This window comes from Callithrix jacchus, chromosome X (assembly GCF_049354715.1).
Source record: "Callithrix jacchus isolate 240 chromosome X, calJac240_pri, whole genome shotgun sequence".
NCBI classification, from domain to species: Eukaryota; Metazoa; Chordata; class Mammalia; order Primates; family Cebidae; genus Callithrix; species Callithrix jacchus.
Window position 1 is genome coordinate 39,129,691 of NC_133524.1, and position 12,140 is coordinate 39,141,830.

Here is a 12,140-nt window from a genome sequence, read left to right on the forward strand (position 1 = left end):
ACCTTTTGATTTAAAAAGAAAACATATTTTTCTTTTAGTTTTCTTTGCAGTGTTAGATAATACTATTATACAGAATAGGCCACAATTGTACCCTCTCTCTTCGCCGCATCCGCGCTGATAGAGTTCTCTGCAGTACATTATTTCCTGAGGTTAAATTGCCAAAGGGCAGAAAAGATAAGCAAGTATCATTTATTTCATCGAATTCAATTTCTTCTGCCACACCAGGTCGAGGAGCAGCAAAAACTACCATGTGACATCCACCACAAGCAACCTGCAGTATAAATCCACAGAAAAACTAATCAACACTGGCTTCAAACACAAATGGGTTTTTAAGTTATCATCTGTAAGACATTTACTTAGTGGTAGGCTTCCTTGATGGACTGACTTGGTGAATCTGTCTATACATACGTGTGTGCACAATGAGAATGTGTACACAATATGTACACAATTACCATACATATTCATTAAGCACTGTGATTGAAAATGAGAACAAGTTTAATCTACCATTTTACTTTACATTTAAAATAATACAGAGAAAAAATAATTGGTAAATTACATTTCTCCTTACAGTTAGAAAATGTTGTATTTTAATCTGGGAGGAACATTAAAAATGTGAAAAACTTACTGGAAGAATTTATTTTAAAAAAGTACAAATCAGTCTCTGGGGCTAATTATGTCTCTAAGCCTTCTTTATATGGACATTTTCTGAATTTAATGCTTAAAAGTTCTTAGAGGAAAATAAATGAAAGTATGCATGATGACGGAACAATGAAAAATGAAATCAGCTTTCAAAGAATTTTGAGAAATGATTTGCAAGAAAATGCTTTTAAAAAACCCCATAGTGCAATATTTTCTGTACACAGGTTCTAGATACTTTATAATGTTCTACTTTTCCTTCATAATACTTTAAAATTTAAATATATATAAATATATATCCTTTTAAAAATTATCATTAAACTGTAATAAGTCCTCAATGAATGAGGACTTGGTTATTTCATTCATCACTATATACAGTACTTTGTATTTCTTTTTTTTTTTTTTTTTTTTGAGATGGAGTTTCACTCTTGACACTCAGGCTAGAGTGCAATGGCGCAATCTCGGCTCACTGCAACCTCCGCATCTTGGATTGAAGCATTTCTCCTGCCTCAGCCTCCTGAGTAGCTGGGATTACAAGCACCCACCACAATGCCCAGCTAATTTTTGTATTTTTAGTAGAGATGGGGTTTCGCCATGTTAGCCAGCCTGATCTTGAACTCATCAACTCAGGTGATCTGCCTACCTCGGCCTCCCAAAGTGCTGGAATTACAGGCTTGAGCCACCCTGCCCAGCTAGTACTTCGTATTTTTTATATTTAGCACACTATCTTACACATAGTAGGCTTTCATTAAATAATTGTCAAATCAATAAATGAAAGTGTTCCATATTATGAGACACTGAGTCTTTGGAGGACAAATTCTAGTACTATCATCAAGTAAACAGAATTTTCAAAAGACTAAACTGTATTAAGAAACAATACAGGTATGATGCGTGATAGTGATGTGACACTGAAATAATATATCCTCAACCTAAAAAAATTTAACCAAAATACCACATCTCCAAAACTCTTTATTTATTTATTTTTTTTTTTGAGACAGAGTGTTACTCTGTTGCCCAGGCTGGAGTGCAGTGGCATGACCACAGCTCACTGCAACCTCCACCTCCCAGGTTCAAGCAATTCTCATGCCTCAGCCTCCCAAGTAGCTGGGATTACAGTTGTGTGCCACCACATCCAGCTAATTTTTGTATTTTTAGTAGAGACAGGGTTTCACCATGTTGGCTAGACTGGTCTTAAACTCCTGATCTCAAGTGATCCACCTGCCTTGGCCTCCCAAAGTGCTGGGATTACAGGAGTAAGCCACTGCACTGCACCCCGCCAAAACTCTATTATCAGACTTCCTGTTATGCAGGATTTGAGAGTCTCTAACATTTAATTCAGCAAATATTTACTAAAGACCACTGTGAGCAAGGTACTCTGCTAGGTGCTACACAATATACAAAGCTTGCAGGCATGGCACAGTCCCAGCTTTCAACAGACATATGAGAACGAAGAAGAGTCAAGATTTCAGCAAAGCGGAAGATGATAAAGGAGGAAAATTAGGAGAGAGACATTTTCTGAGTGGCATAATGTCTGAGATGTGGCTTTTAGGAAACTAATATTATGTTTATTAGATATATCCATGACACTCTTTCATACAAACATAAAAGTATTTATATCCTATGAAATACTGAAAGACTCAAATGTAGGAATATGAAAATATAAACAGGGAAATGTGATGCCCTTACCAATTTAACTACAAACTTCAAAAAATTACAGCACAAAGTGGGAGTGAACTGATTGGTAAAATTCTCCAGTCCGAGTCCTAATTTTCCATGGCGACCATCTCCAAAAGTATACATAAGGCCATTATCTAAAATGCAAAAAAATGAGAATTATAAAAGTTTTACTTGTATGGATCTATTTGTAAACAGATAAATATATTAACTTATACTGCAATTATAATTTTCCCCTTCAAATTCTACATTGAATTTACTCTGATCTACTGATCTTTCCATACTCTCTATGGTCTCTGTGGTCCTGCATGTAACATCAGGCAATAAATATTCTGAGAATAAATCAATTAACCTTGGTGGTTTGTGAAGATGATGACCAATAACACAAGGCAGTGTGTGAAGTGACAGCAATAAAGCATGAGAGCTTGAGATACACATCATATATTCCAAGGGGAGAAGGAGATATTTGTATTCTGACCCCTACATCCCAACACGGACTACTTTCCTTTTTCCTGAGGTCACTGATAGATCAGATTTTCTCAGCCTTGGCACTACTGACATTTGGGGCCAGATAATTCATGGTTGTATGGGTCTCTCCTGTGCACAATAGTATGTTCAGCAGCATCCCTGGCCTCTACCCACTAAATGGCCAGTAAGACAACGCCGCTCTGCAGTCATGACAATTAAAAAATGTCTCAAAATGTTGTCATGTAACTTGGGAGGTGGGGGGTGCACAAAATCTCTACTACTGGCTTAGTTTAACTAATCTGGCTCCTGGGCTGTGGAATACCTTTGAAGTAAATGCCATAAGCCAACCATGCTAACCAATTTCTATACCAATACCTGGGTCCCCTCTGAAGCTAGGCCCACAATGATGATGAGTAATCTTGTCACTTCTCGTCAGTTAGTCCTTTTGCTCACTGCCATAGCAGCTATTATGAACCTTCCTTTCTTCAAGCCGCTCCTTCATACCCTCCATCTCAAATGGGGTAAGGGTCAGCTCAGCAGAAATAAAGGGTGTTAATATGGTGCAGAGGAGGGGAATTCTCCTCTAGTCTGGGGATTAGGGAAGGCTTTCAAAGGGAAACTTAAAGAATTAGTAGGGCTTAGCTGCAGGAAGAAAGGAGCAAAGAATCTTCCAGGCAGTCAGCAGTACATAGAAAGACTCTGAATCAAGAGCAAATGTGCCTTGGGCAAGAAGCTGAAAGACAACTAATAAACCTGGAGCACCAAGAGGAGAGTGGTGGGAGATGAGTCTGAAGAAGTAAAAAAGGACTACACATTGTGTCCTATCAGTTGAGATGAAGAATTCTTGAACTTTATCCTAAGGACATTAAGAAGGAAAATGAATGGTTTTAAGCTGGGAAACAATTGGATCATCTTTGGGGACTTCTGGTTTAAGATGGCAGTTACTGCATACTAAGTAAATCCAAGAGAATTGACTGAAAAATCATTAGAAATAATAATTCATCAAGGTGGCAAGTATAAAAATTAATTTACAAAAATAGGTAGATTCCCTGTAAATATATAAGTAAGTGATATTCAGTGTTTGACTTTTTAGACTCTTTTTTTTTTTTTTTTTGAGACAGTCTTACTCTGTCACCCAGGCTGGAGTGCAATGGCACGATCTCGGCTCACTGCAACCACTACAACCTCTGCCTCCCGGGTTCAAGTGATTCTCCTGTCTCAGCCTCCTAAGTAGCTGGGATTACAGGCACACACTGTCACCCCCAGCTAATTTTTGTATTTTTTTTTTTTTAGTAGAGATTAGGTTTCACCATGTTGACCAGGCTAGAGACTCTTATAATTCTTATTATTAAGTATTTATGTCCTTCCTTTATATATACTCCTTATCAACTTTATCCCTTCCCCTTTCTTTTCAACCTGATTTCTTTACCCAAAATATTTAAGGTTTGCCTTTTTAATTTGATTGTCCTTTGTCTGAAAAAAATAAACACCAAGCCGGGCACAGTGGCTCACGCCTGTAATCTCAGCACTTTGGGAGGTCAAGGCAGGTAGATCACTCGGGGTCAAGAGTTTGAGACTAGCCTGACCAACATGGCAAAATCCTGTCTCTACTAAAAATAAAAAAATTAGCTGGGAGTAGTGGCGGGCACCTGTAATCCCATGTACTTGGGAGGCTGAGGCAGAAGAATCGCTTGAACACGGGAAATGGAGGTTGCAGTGAGCCGAGGCTGTGCCACTGCACTCCAGCCAGGCGACAGAGTGAGACTCTGTCTCAAAAAAAAAACAGAAACAAAGAAACCCCCAATCCAAGCTGCCTGATTGCACTTCCAATCTCAGAGAGCTTTTAAAAATTTGAGCCACTGGCTATAATGGGAACTAGCAAGATCTTACAGATAACCCACTACATACTTCTCATTAGTCCTGATGGAAAAAAAAATCCACACCACTTGTCCTCTAGGGACAATTGATGAACAAAAAGGCAAACAAAGTTAATGTTCAATTATTTGTGCTATAACTCTTTTGATCAGGAGTAAAGGTACTATGAAAATTTAACTAAATAATCAAATTGCATATTGGATGACAGATTAAAAACGGTATGTATTCACTATCAGTGGGAACTTAGAGTTAATGAAAAATGACAGTAAGGACAGAGAAAGTGAGATTAGGACCCTATAGTTACGAGATACATATCAACAACTCTTAGTGGATGATGAATGAATACTTTTTACATTTTATATAATGCTATTTCATGATATATTATCAAGAACATTGATGCTTGATATGGGCACGTCATCCTCTCTGAAAGGTTCTCTGAGGAAGAAGGAACAGCATATCTTGCATTTGCTGATTCCTAATTTCCCTAACCAGATACCATTAGATGAGCAGTAGCTTTTTCAGAAAGAAGGAAAAAAAATAGAAATACTAGTAGATGGATTATGTAGATATACTAGATGATTTCTGACTTTCCAATGCTTCACTTCATTTTTAGACAAAAATAGTGAAATCATATACACTTTTGTTACAAAGCATTTAAAATTGTGGACTTATCAATTACCTACATATGTGCAACTGAATCATTTAGGGGAGAATCTTTACTGAGTCCTACATTAGCAGCACACGGTTTTGAGGTTGAGAAGTGGGCTGAAAGGAACATTTCCTGCATGAAGGAGATACGACAGAGTGGAAAAAGGTATCCACTTACTGATCTCTGAGGTGCCCTTCTAACACTTGGGAAAGAGAAGGAAAGAAGTCCTTCCTGAAAACGCCTCCAGGTGACAAAAACATTAAGAATTGACTCGGCCTGAGTACAGCTCTGTCTGACTAACCAGGAAGAATGTTTTAAAATAAGTTTTTGCTTGTGGGATTTTTCCTTTTGGCCTGAGCAGAGTTAAGAGCCTTCAAACTGGCCGGGCATGGTGGCTCACGCCTGTAATCCCAGCACTTTGGGAGGCCGAGGTGGGTGAATCATGAGGTCAGGAGTTCAAGACCAGCCAGGCCAAGATGTTGAAACCCCGACTCTACTAAAAATATGAAAATTAGCTGGGCATGGTGGTGCGCGCCTGTAATCCCAGCTACTCAGGAGGCTGAGGCAAGAAAATCTCTTGAACCCGGACGGAGGAGGTTGCGGTGAGCCGAGATCGTGCCATTGCACTCCAACCTGGGTGACAGAGTGAGACTCCGTCTCCAAAATAAAAAGAGCCTTCAAACTGATTCAAAACAATTTCAAAAAGTTTCCTGTTTTCTGCCAAAGAATAACACTATGGTCTTACTTCTGACATCATCAGCCTATTGTGAGGTTCTAAATCTTGGGATCATTTCCATTCGAAATTGAATTAAAATAATAAAAAGGAGCTCACAACTTTATACATTGGAATATTAAACATGGATTTCCATTTTCCTCAGCCATTAACTCCTTTACTAAGTTAGATACATTTATTTCAGATATAATTTATTTTGTAATAAAATATGCCCAGTTCTATAAATATGTAACAGAAATTCTAATCCATACCTGTTAACAAAGCTGCGTGATTTTCTCCACAAGAAATATAACTTATTGTTTTATTCCCAATATTCTCAACAACTTTGGGTTCTGAAGTTTCAAAAAGAAGAGTGCCAAGGCCCAGCTGACCAAATTGTCCCAGCCCAAAGGTATACACAGCATCCTCTGAAAGGAAAGGGGCAAATAAAAGAGAAGGATTATGGAAGCAGACACTGTTACCATCACATCTGGAAAAACTCTGACATTCAACCTTTTATAGTAAAGGTTAAGTACCTCTGGGAAAAAAAAACACATATAAGAATACTTAACACTGAAGTATAAATCTTTCAATGAAGAAGGAAGAGAAAAATGAAAAGGTACATAATTATAAAAATTATGACATGGGTATAATTTTATCTTTTATATACAACCATAAAAGTTAAGTAAGTAACAGGTATAACAGGTATAATACAAGGCACGTAAGTCAGGGAACTACCTGAAACATCCCCATAATTACAACGTTAGCTCAGAAAGTACCAACTGTCAGTCAGTTGCAGTTGCTCACACCTGTAATCCCAGCACTTTGGGAGGCCAAGGCAGGAGGATTGCTTGAGGCCATGAGTTCGAGACCGGCCTCACCAACATGGTGAAATCCCATCTCTACTAAAATTACAAAAATTAGCTGGGCATGGTGGCACGCATCTGTAATCCAAGCTACTCAGGAGGCTGAGGCACAAGAATAACTTGAACCCAGGAGGCAAAAGTTGCAGTAAGCCAAGATCGCACAACTGCACTCCAACCTGGGTAACAGAGCGACACTCCGTCTCAAAGAATAAAAAAGAAAGTATCAACTGTCATTAAGCTAATTCACGACCTCAGATAAAACAGTGAATAGTATCTTCTACAAAAAAACTTCCTTTTAAAAGTAGTTTTGGATCACCTAACGTCAGGAGTTGGAAAAGAGCCTAAGGTCAGGAGTTGGAGAAGAGCCTGGCCAACATGGTGAAACCCTGTCTCCCCTAAAAATATAAAAATTAGCTGGGCGTGGTGGCGCACACCTATGATCCCAGCTGCTAGGGAGACTGAGGTAGGAGAATCACTTGAACCCAGGACACGGAGGTTGCAGTGAGCCGAGATCAAGCCACTGCACTCCAGCCTGGGCAACAGAGCAAGACTTCATCTTAAAAATAAAATAAAGAAGTCTAATAATCTATTTTATAAAACCTAATTTCAGAGAATTGTCTTCAGAATTGAAACAGATGGTACATACACTGTGAATAAACAGATTTATTCACAAGTAAAGCTTCTTTACTAGGAAATGCAACTATAATAAGAGAAGAGGGAAAAGCTTTTCTTTATATTGATATTTTGAAGTGATTCCAAAGGACTTCCAACAACTCAGTAAATATTAGGCCATATGTTTTCTAGAAATGGAAAAGTACAAAAACAGGATACATGACCCTGACGAAAGGGTCCTCTAGATGCATCATGTTCCTGGCTGCTGCATTAGGAAGTGCATTGTTGATTCCATTAGTCACTATCTCCTTAGTACATTGAGTTTAGTACAGTGAGTTTCTCCTACTGTAGAAGGAAGGGCAAGAGCTTGGCATTCAGGTCAGACCCAAACCTTCATTATTTCCAGCTGTGGCAAGCAGGTGAGTTACATACATTTTCTGATGTCATAATCCCTATCTAATAGAGTTGCTGACAGGATTAAAAGAGAAAACATTCAGGCAGATTTGAAAACATAATAGGACGTTCCGTTGTAAAAACACTTCTCTAAAAAATATCTAATCAACTCATCTTATTCTAACAATGGAGGTTACAAATGAAAACATAACTGTCTATTGTCATATAGTTTTACATCTTTTTCTAACAAAAATGTCTGCTTCATAAATAAGGCATATAGATATTACCCCTTAAAGAAAAGATGCTGTATATCAAGGATATGAAGCCATATTGAGGCAATGGCAAAATGATCCTTATTTTAATATTAAAAACCATCTTAGTTTCATTAATAATCACATGGCATTATTTCCAGTTCTAAATGTTCAGCTTAACAGTAGAATGTTGGGTAAATTAAAACATTTATCTATCTCTAGCTGACCAATAATTACTCTCCAATTCTTAGACTGTCATATTTTAATTAGCCTGTGAAATGAGGCCATTTAGGCAGCCTGAATCATGTTACAAACATTTTGTTCAGTAATCTGGTAGGTTCCCATTCAGGTGCTTGGATATTAGTGATGACAGCAGTTCCTATTTTATAAAAATGATCTAAGATGCTCTTATTTAAGGACATTATATTTAATAGCCAATAGAATTGTTGGCCCTATCACCTTTGTGAAATCTAACATAATTTAATGTTAATAATACTACATTAGGAAAAGATTTGATCAGTGAGCTTCACATCAACATTACTATAATTTCACAGAATATACTTGATTTCAGAACTAATAATTTGTTAAACTGTAGAAAACTTAAGTTTATCCAAACATAATCTGAGAAGTTAAGATAAATTCTCATTTGCCTCAGGACCAAGATATCATTGTGGACCCCATTTTACAACTGGCCTTTCTTGTCTGTTGGTAACTGCTGTGGATGACATACAAAATTACAAATATCACTCTGCCTTACTTAGTGTGTCCCAAGTTCCAGCCTCAGACTTTTTTCCACAGTTGTCCATGGTTTCCCTGATCTCAAGGAGAAACTATAATCACCTCATCACCACAACCAGTTGTATTTTCTAAATACAATACATTGTATTTCATGGTCATGTGCAAATATTGTATTTTAAATAAACTAATCAGAAATGAACTAAATTTCTTTTAAAGTAGTTTAATGAACGATCCTCAAATAGATTTTAAGGTAAGAGGTATATACCCAAAGAAATATAAAGTGTTCTACTATAAAGACACATGCACATGTATGTTCACTGTAGCCCTGTGTACAATAGCAAAGACCTGGAACCAACCCAAATGCCCATCAATGACAGACTGGACAAAGAAAATGTGCTACGTATACACCATGGAATACTACACAGCCATAAAAAACGATGAGTTTGTGTCCTTTGTAGGGACTTGGATGAATCTGGAAATCATCATTCTCAGCAAAGTGACACAAGAACAGAAAACCAAATACCACATGTTCTCGCTCATAGGTGGATGTTGAACAACAAGAACATGTGGACTCAGGGAGAGGAACATCACACACTGGGGCAGTTGCGGGGGTAGGGGAGAGACAGTAGGGGGTGGGGAGGGATAACATGGGGAGAAATGCCAGATATGGTATGTACCTAAAGTAAAATTTAAAAAAAAAAGGGTTATAGACATATAGAAAAACAAAGCTGGGGAGGTCCTTCACAGAATCATCTATTCCATGTCCTTTCCTTTAATGAAATAAATTGGAACAGGTGATTAGGTATTCTTTCCTTAAGGTCTTACAAAATATTTCATAACTCTCTTAGCAATCCAGTTTAGTATTTAATCATACTGATGATCAATATACTCTTCAGGTCCATTTCTTCATCAGCTAGGACTAAATATTTTTTAAATTCTGCCTATACTGTGTTCCAGAACCAGGTTCCTCACCAGGGCTGGCTCAATAATAAAGCTCTCACAGGTCCATGGAGAAATGTGAAAAACAGGTAAAGTAGTGAAATTTCCATACAGATACATTTATACAATTTAAGGAGGTGTCCTTTATTATACAATTAAGAGCTTTTTATTTTGAAAATTTTCCTTATTTTATGATATGATAGTGCAAACTGTCATTTTTTTTCAATGCCCGTATTTAGGCAAATGCAAATCAGAAGGTGGCAACCATCTACTGGTTCTCATAACTTTTTAAACTCAAAATTTTAGATTATTCTCTGGGTTGTAACACAAGCTCTTCACTGTTTACAAAGTCATTTGTGAACTGTAAAAATTATCTCTTCATGATTTTTTCCCTCTATTACAAAGTTTTTCTCCTGTATTCCCCCATTCAATGTTGGCTGCCACAATCAGACAGGAAATACAAGGACACATTTTTTTCTTGTATCTGTTTTCTTTTTTGTTTTTTTTGAGACGGAGTTTCGCTCGGTACCCAGGCTGGAGTGCAATGGCACAATCTTGGCTCACCACAACCTCCGCCTCCTGGGTGCAGGCAATTCTCCTGCCTCAGCCTCCTGACTAGCTGGGATTACAGGCATGCACCACCATGCCCAGCTAATTTTTTGTATTATTTAGTAGAGATGGGGTTTCACCATGTTGACCAGGATGGTCTCGATCTCCTGACCTCAAGATCCACCCACCTCGGCCTTCCAAAGTGCTGGGATTATAGGCGTGAGCCATCGCGCCTGGCCAAGAATTAAGCTTTCATTAAAAGTATCATAGATTATCTTGTTGCTCACTTTATATGAAAATATTTTATAATGAATGAAGACATTATAATATAATCAACATTTGTATCCTTCAAAATAACAGTGAATGACCTACTAAATTAATTCTTTCTATAATCTTTGTATAAACTAGAGAAAATACGTAACACACAAAGAATACATTGCATTTCTGCCTATAGAATGAATTTTCAGACATGTAAAAATTAATTTCAAAGTTTAATTTTTAGAATATTTTTGAAATTATATAGAAATTAACTTTTTCAGCAGGAATTCAAAAAAAATCTTAAACCTCAGAATTATTTCCAAATTTAGAAGTTTTGAAAGATGATTATTTCTAACTTAGAAAAGATTCCTTCTAGAAACTAAAGCTAAGCAGGACTGGGGCTAGAACAGGAAATTGAGGAAAAGTAACACCAGAGAAAAATATATAAAGATAAAATATTATTCACTTACCTGGCAACATCAGGAATATCATCTTAGAATTGGGTATTATTCAAAATTTATCTACAACATTTCTAACCTTGGGCTACTAATAAGAGGTGACTTCACAACTTGTTAATTTCTTTTTGTGCAAAAAATATCATCATAATAATAAACTATTTAATTGTATTATGTACATTACTCATCTAAAATGCACCTAATACTGAAAAAATTTGGAAGCATCAATTTAATAAACATATTAGCAAATAGTGAGTATATTTCAATATAGTGATTAGAATCCTGAGAAATGACATGTCGAAACAAATATGAAATTCAGATCCCAAAAGTAACATTACTATTGAGGTCCTAACTTTCTTTTACTATCTGTAATTTAAAACTTTACCACTTTTTAATGAATTACTGTAACAGAACATACAACTTTAAAGAAATCTCCAAGTTATACATTGTAAATATCACAAAGAAAATTATCAATGACATGTAGAAAACAGCATGAACAAAAAGCTTCTCCAAAAGAAGGCATTTCAGGAAAAATGTCAATTTTAGATAAATATGGAATACATATACATGAGAAAAATTGTCCTTGAAAATGATCTAAAAATAATGTCATATGCTGTCATTAAAAATGTTAAGGTCAGGCCAGGAGTGGTGGCTCATGCCTGTAATCTCAGTACTTTCAGAGGCCAATTCAGGTGGGTCACCTGAGGTCAGGAGTTTGGAACCAGCCTTGACAACATGGCAAAACCTGTCTCTACTAAAAATACAAAAATCAGCTGGGAGTGGGGGTGGATGCCTGTAATCCCAGCTACTCAGGAGGCTGAGGCAGGAGACTCACTTGAACTTGGGAGGCAGAGGTTGCAGTGAGCCAAGATCCGGTATTGCACTTCAGCCTGGATGACAAGAGCAAAACTCTGTCTCCAAAAAAAAAAAAAAAAAAAAAAAGTTAAGGTCATGAAAGTGTATATTACGTTAGCAGAAAAAATTCAGCAAGATTCATTTTTTTTCTACTTAAAAAAATTATTCCATAAACCAGAAATGTATATTAAGTATAGGAATAAAGGGTGA

At 36.9% G+C, this 12,140-nt stretch overlaps 1 protein-coding gene across 10 annotated transcripts in view; it reads right to left on the reverse strand.

The window, feature by feature from the left end:
* The window catches only part of RPGR (retinitis pigmentosa GTPase regulator), a 72,866-nt gene that overhangs the window by 44,860 nt on the left and 15,866 nt on the right, over positions 1 to 12,140 (reverse strand). For all 10 annotated transcript variants that reach the window (XM_078362747.1, XM_078362746.1, XM_078362749.1 and 7 more), the window contains 3 exons: positions 6,287 to 6,442; positions 2,323 to 2,447; positions 92 to 271 (listed from right to left, as the gene is read on the reverse strand). In XM_078362747.1, the coding sequence (XP_078218873.1) occupies positions 92 to 271; positions 2,323 to 2,447; positions 6,287 to 6,442 (461 nt within the window). The remainder of the gene's footprint in view (positions 1 to 91; positions 272 to 2,322; positions 2,448 to 6,286; positions 6,443 to 12,140) is intronic.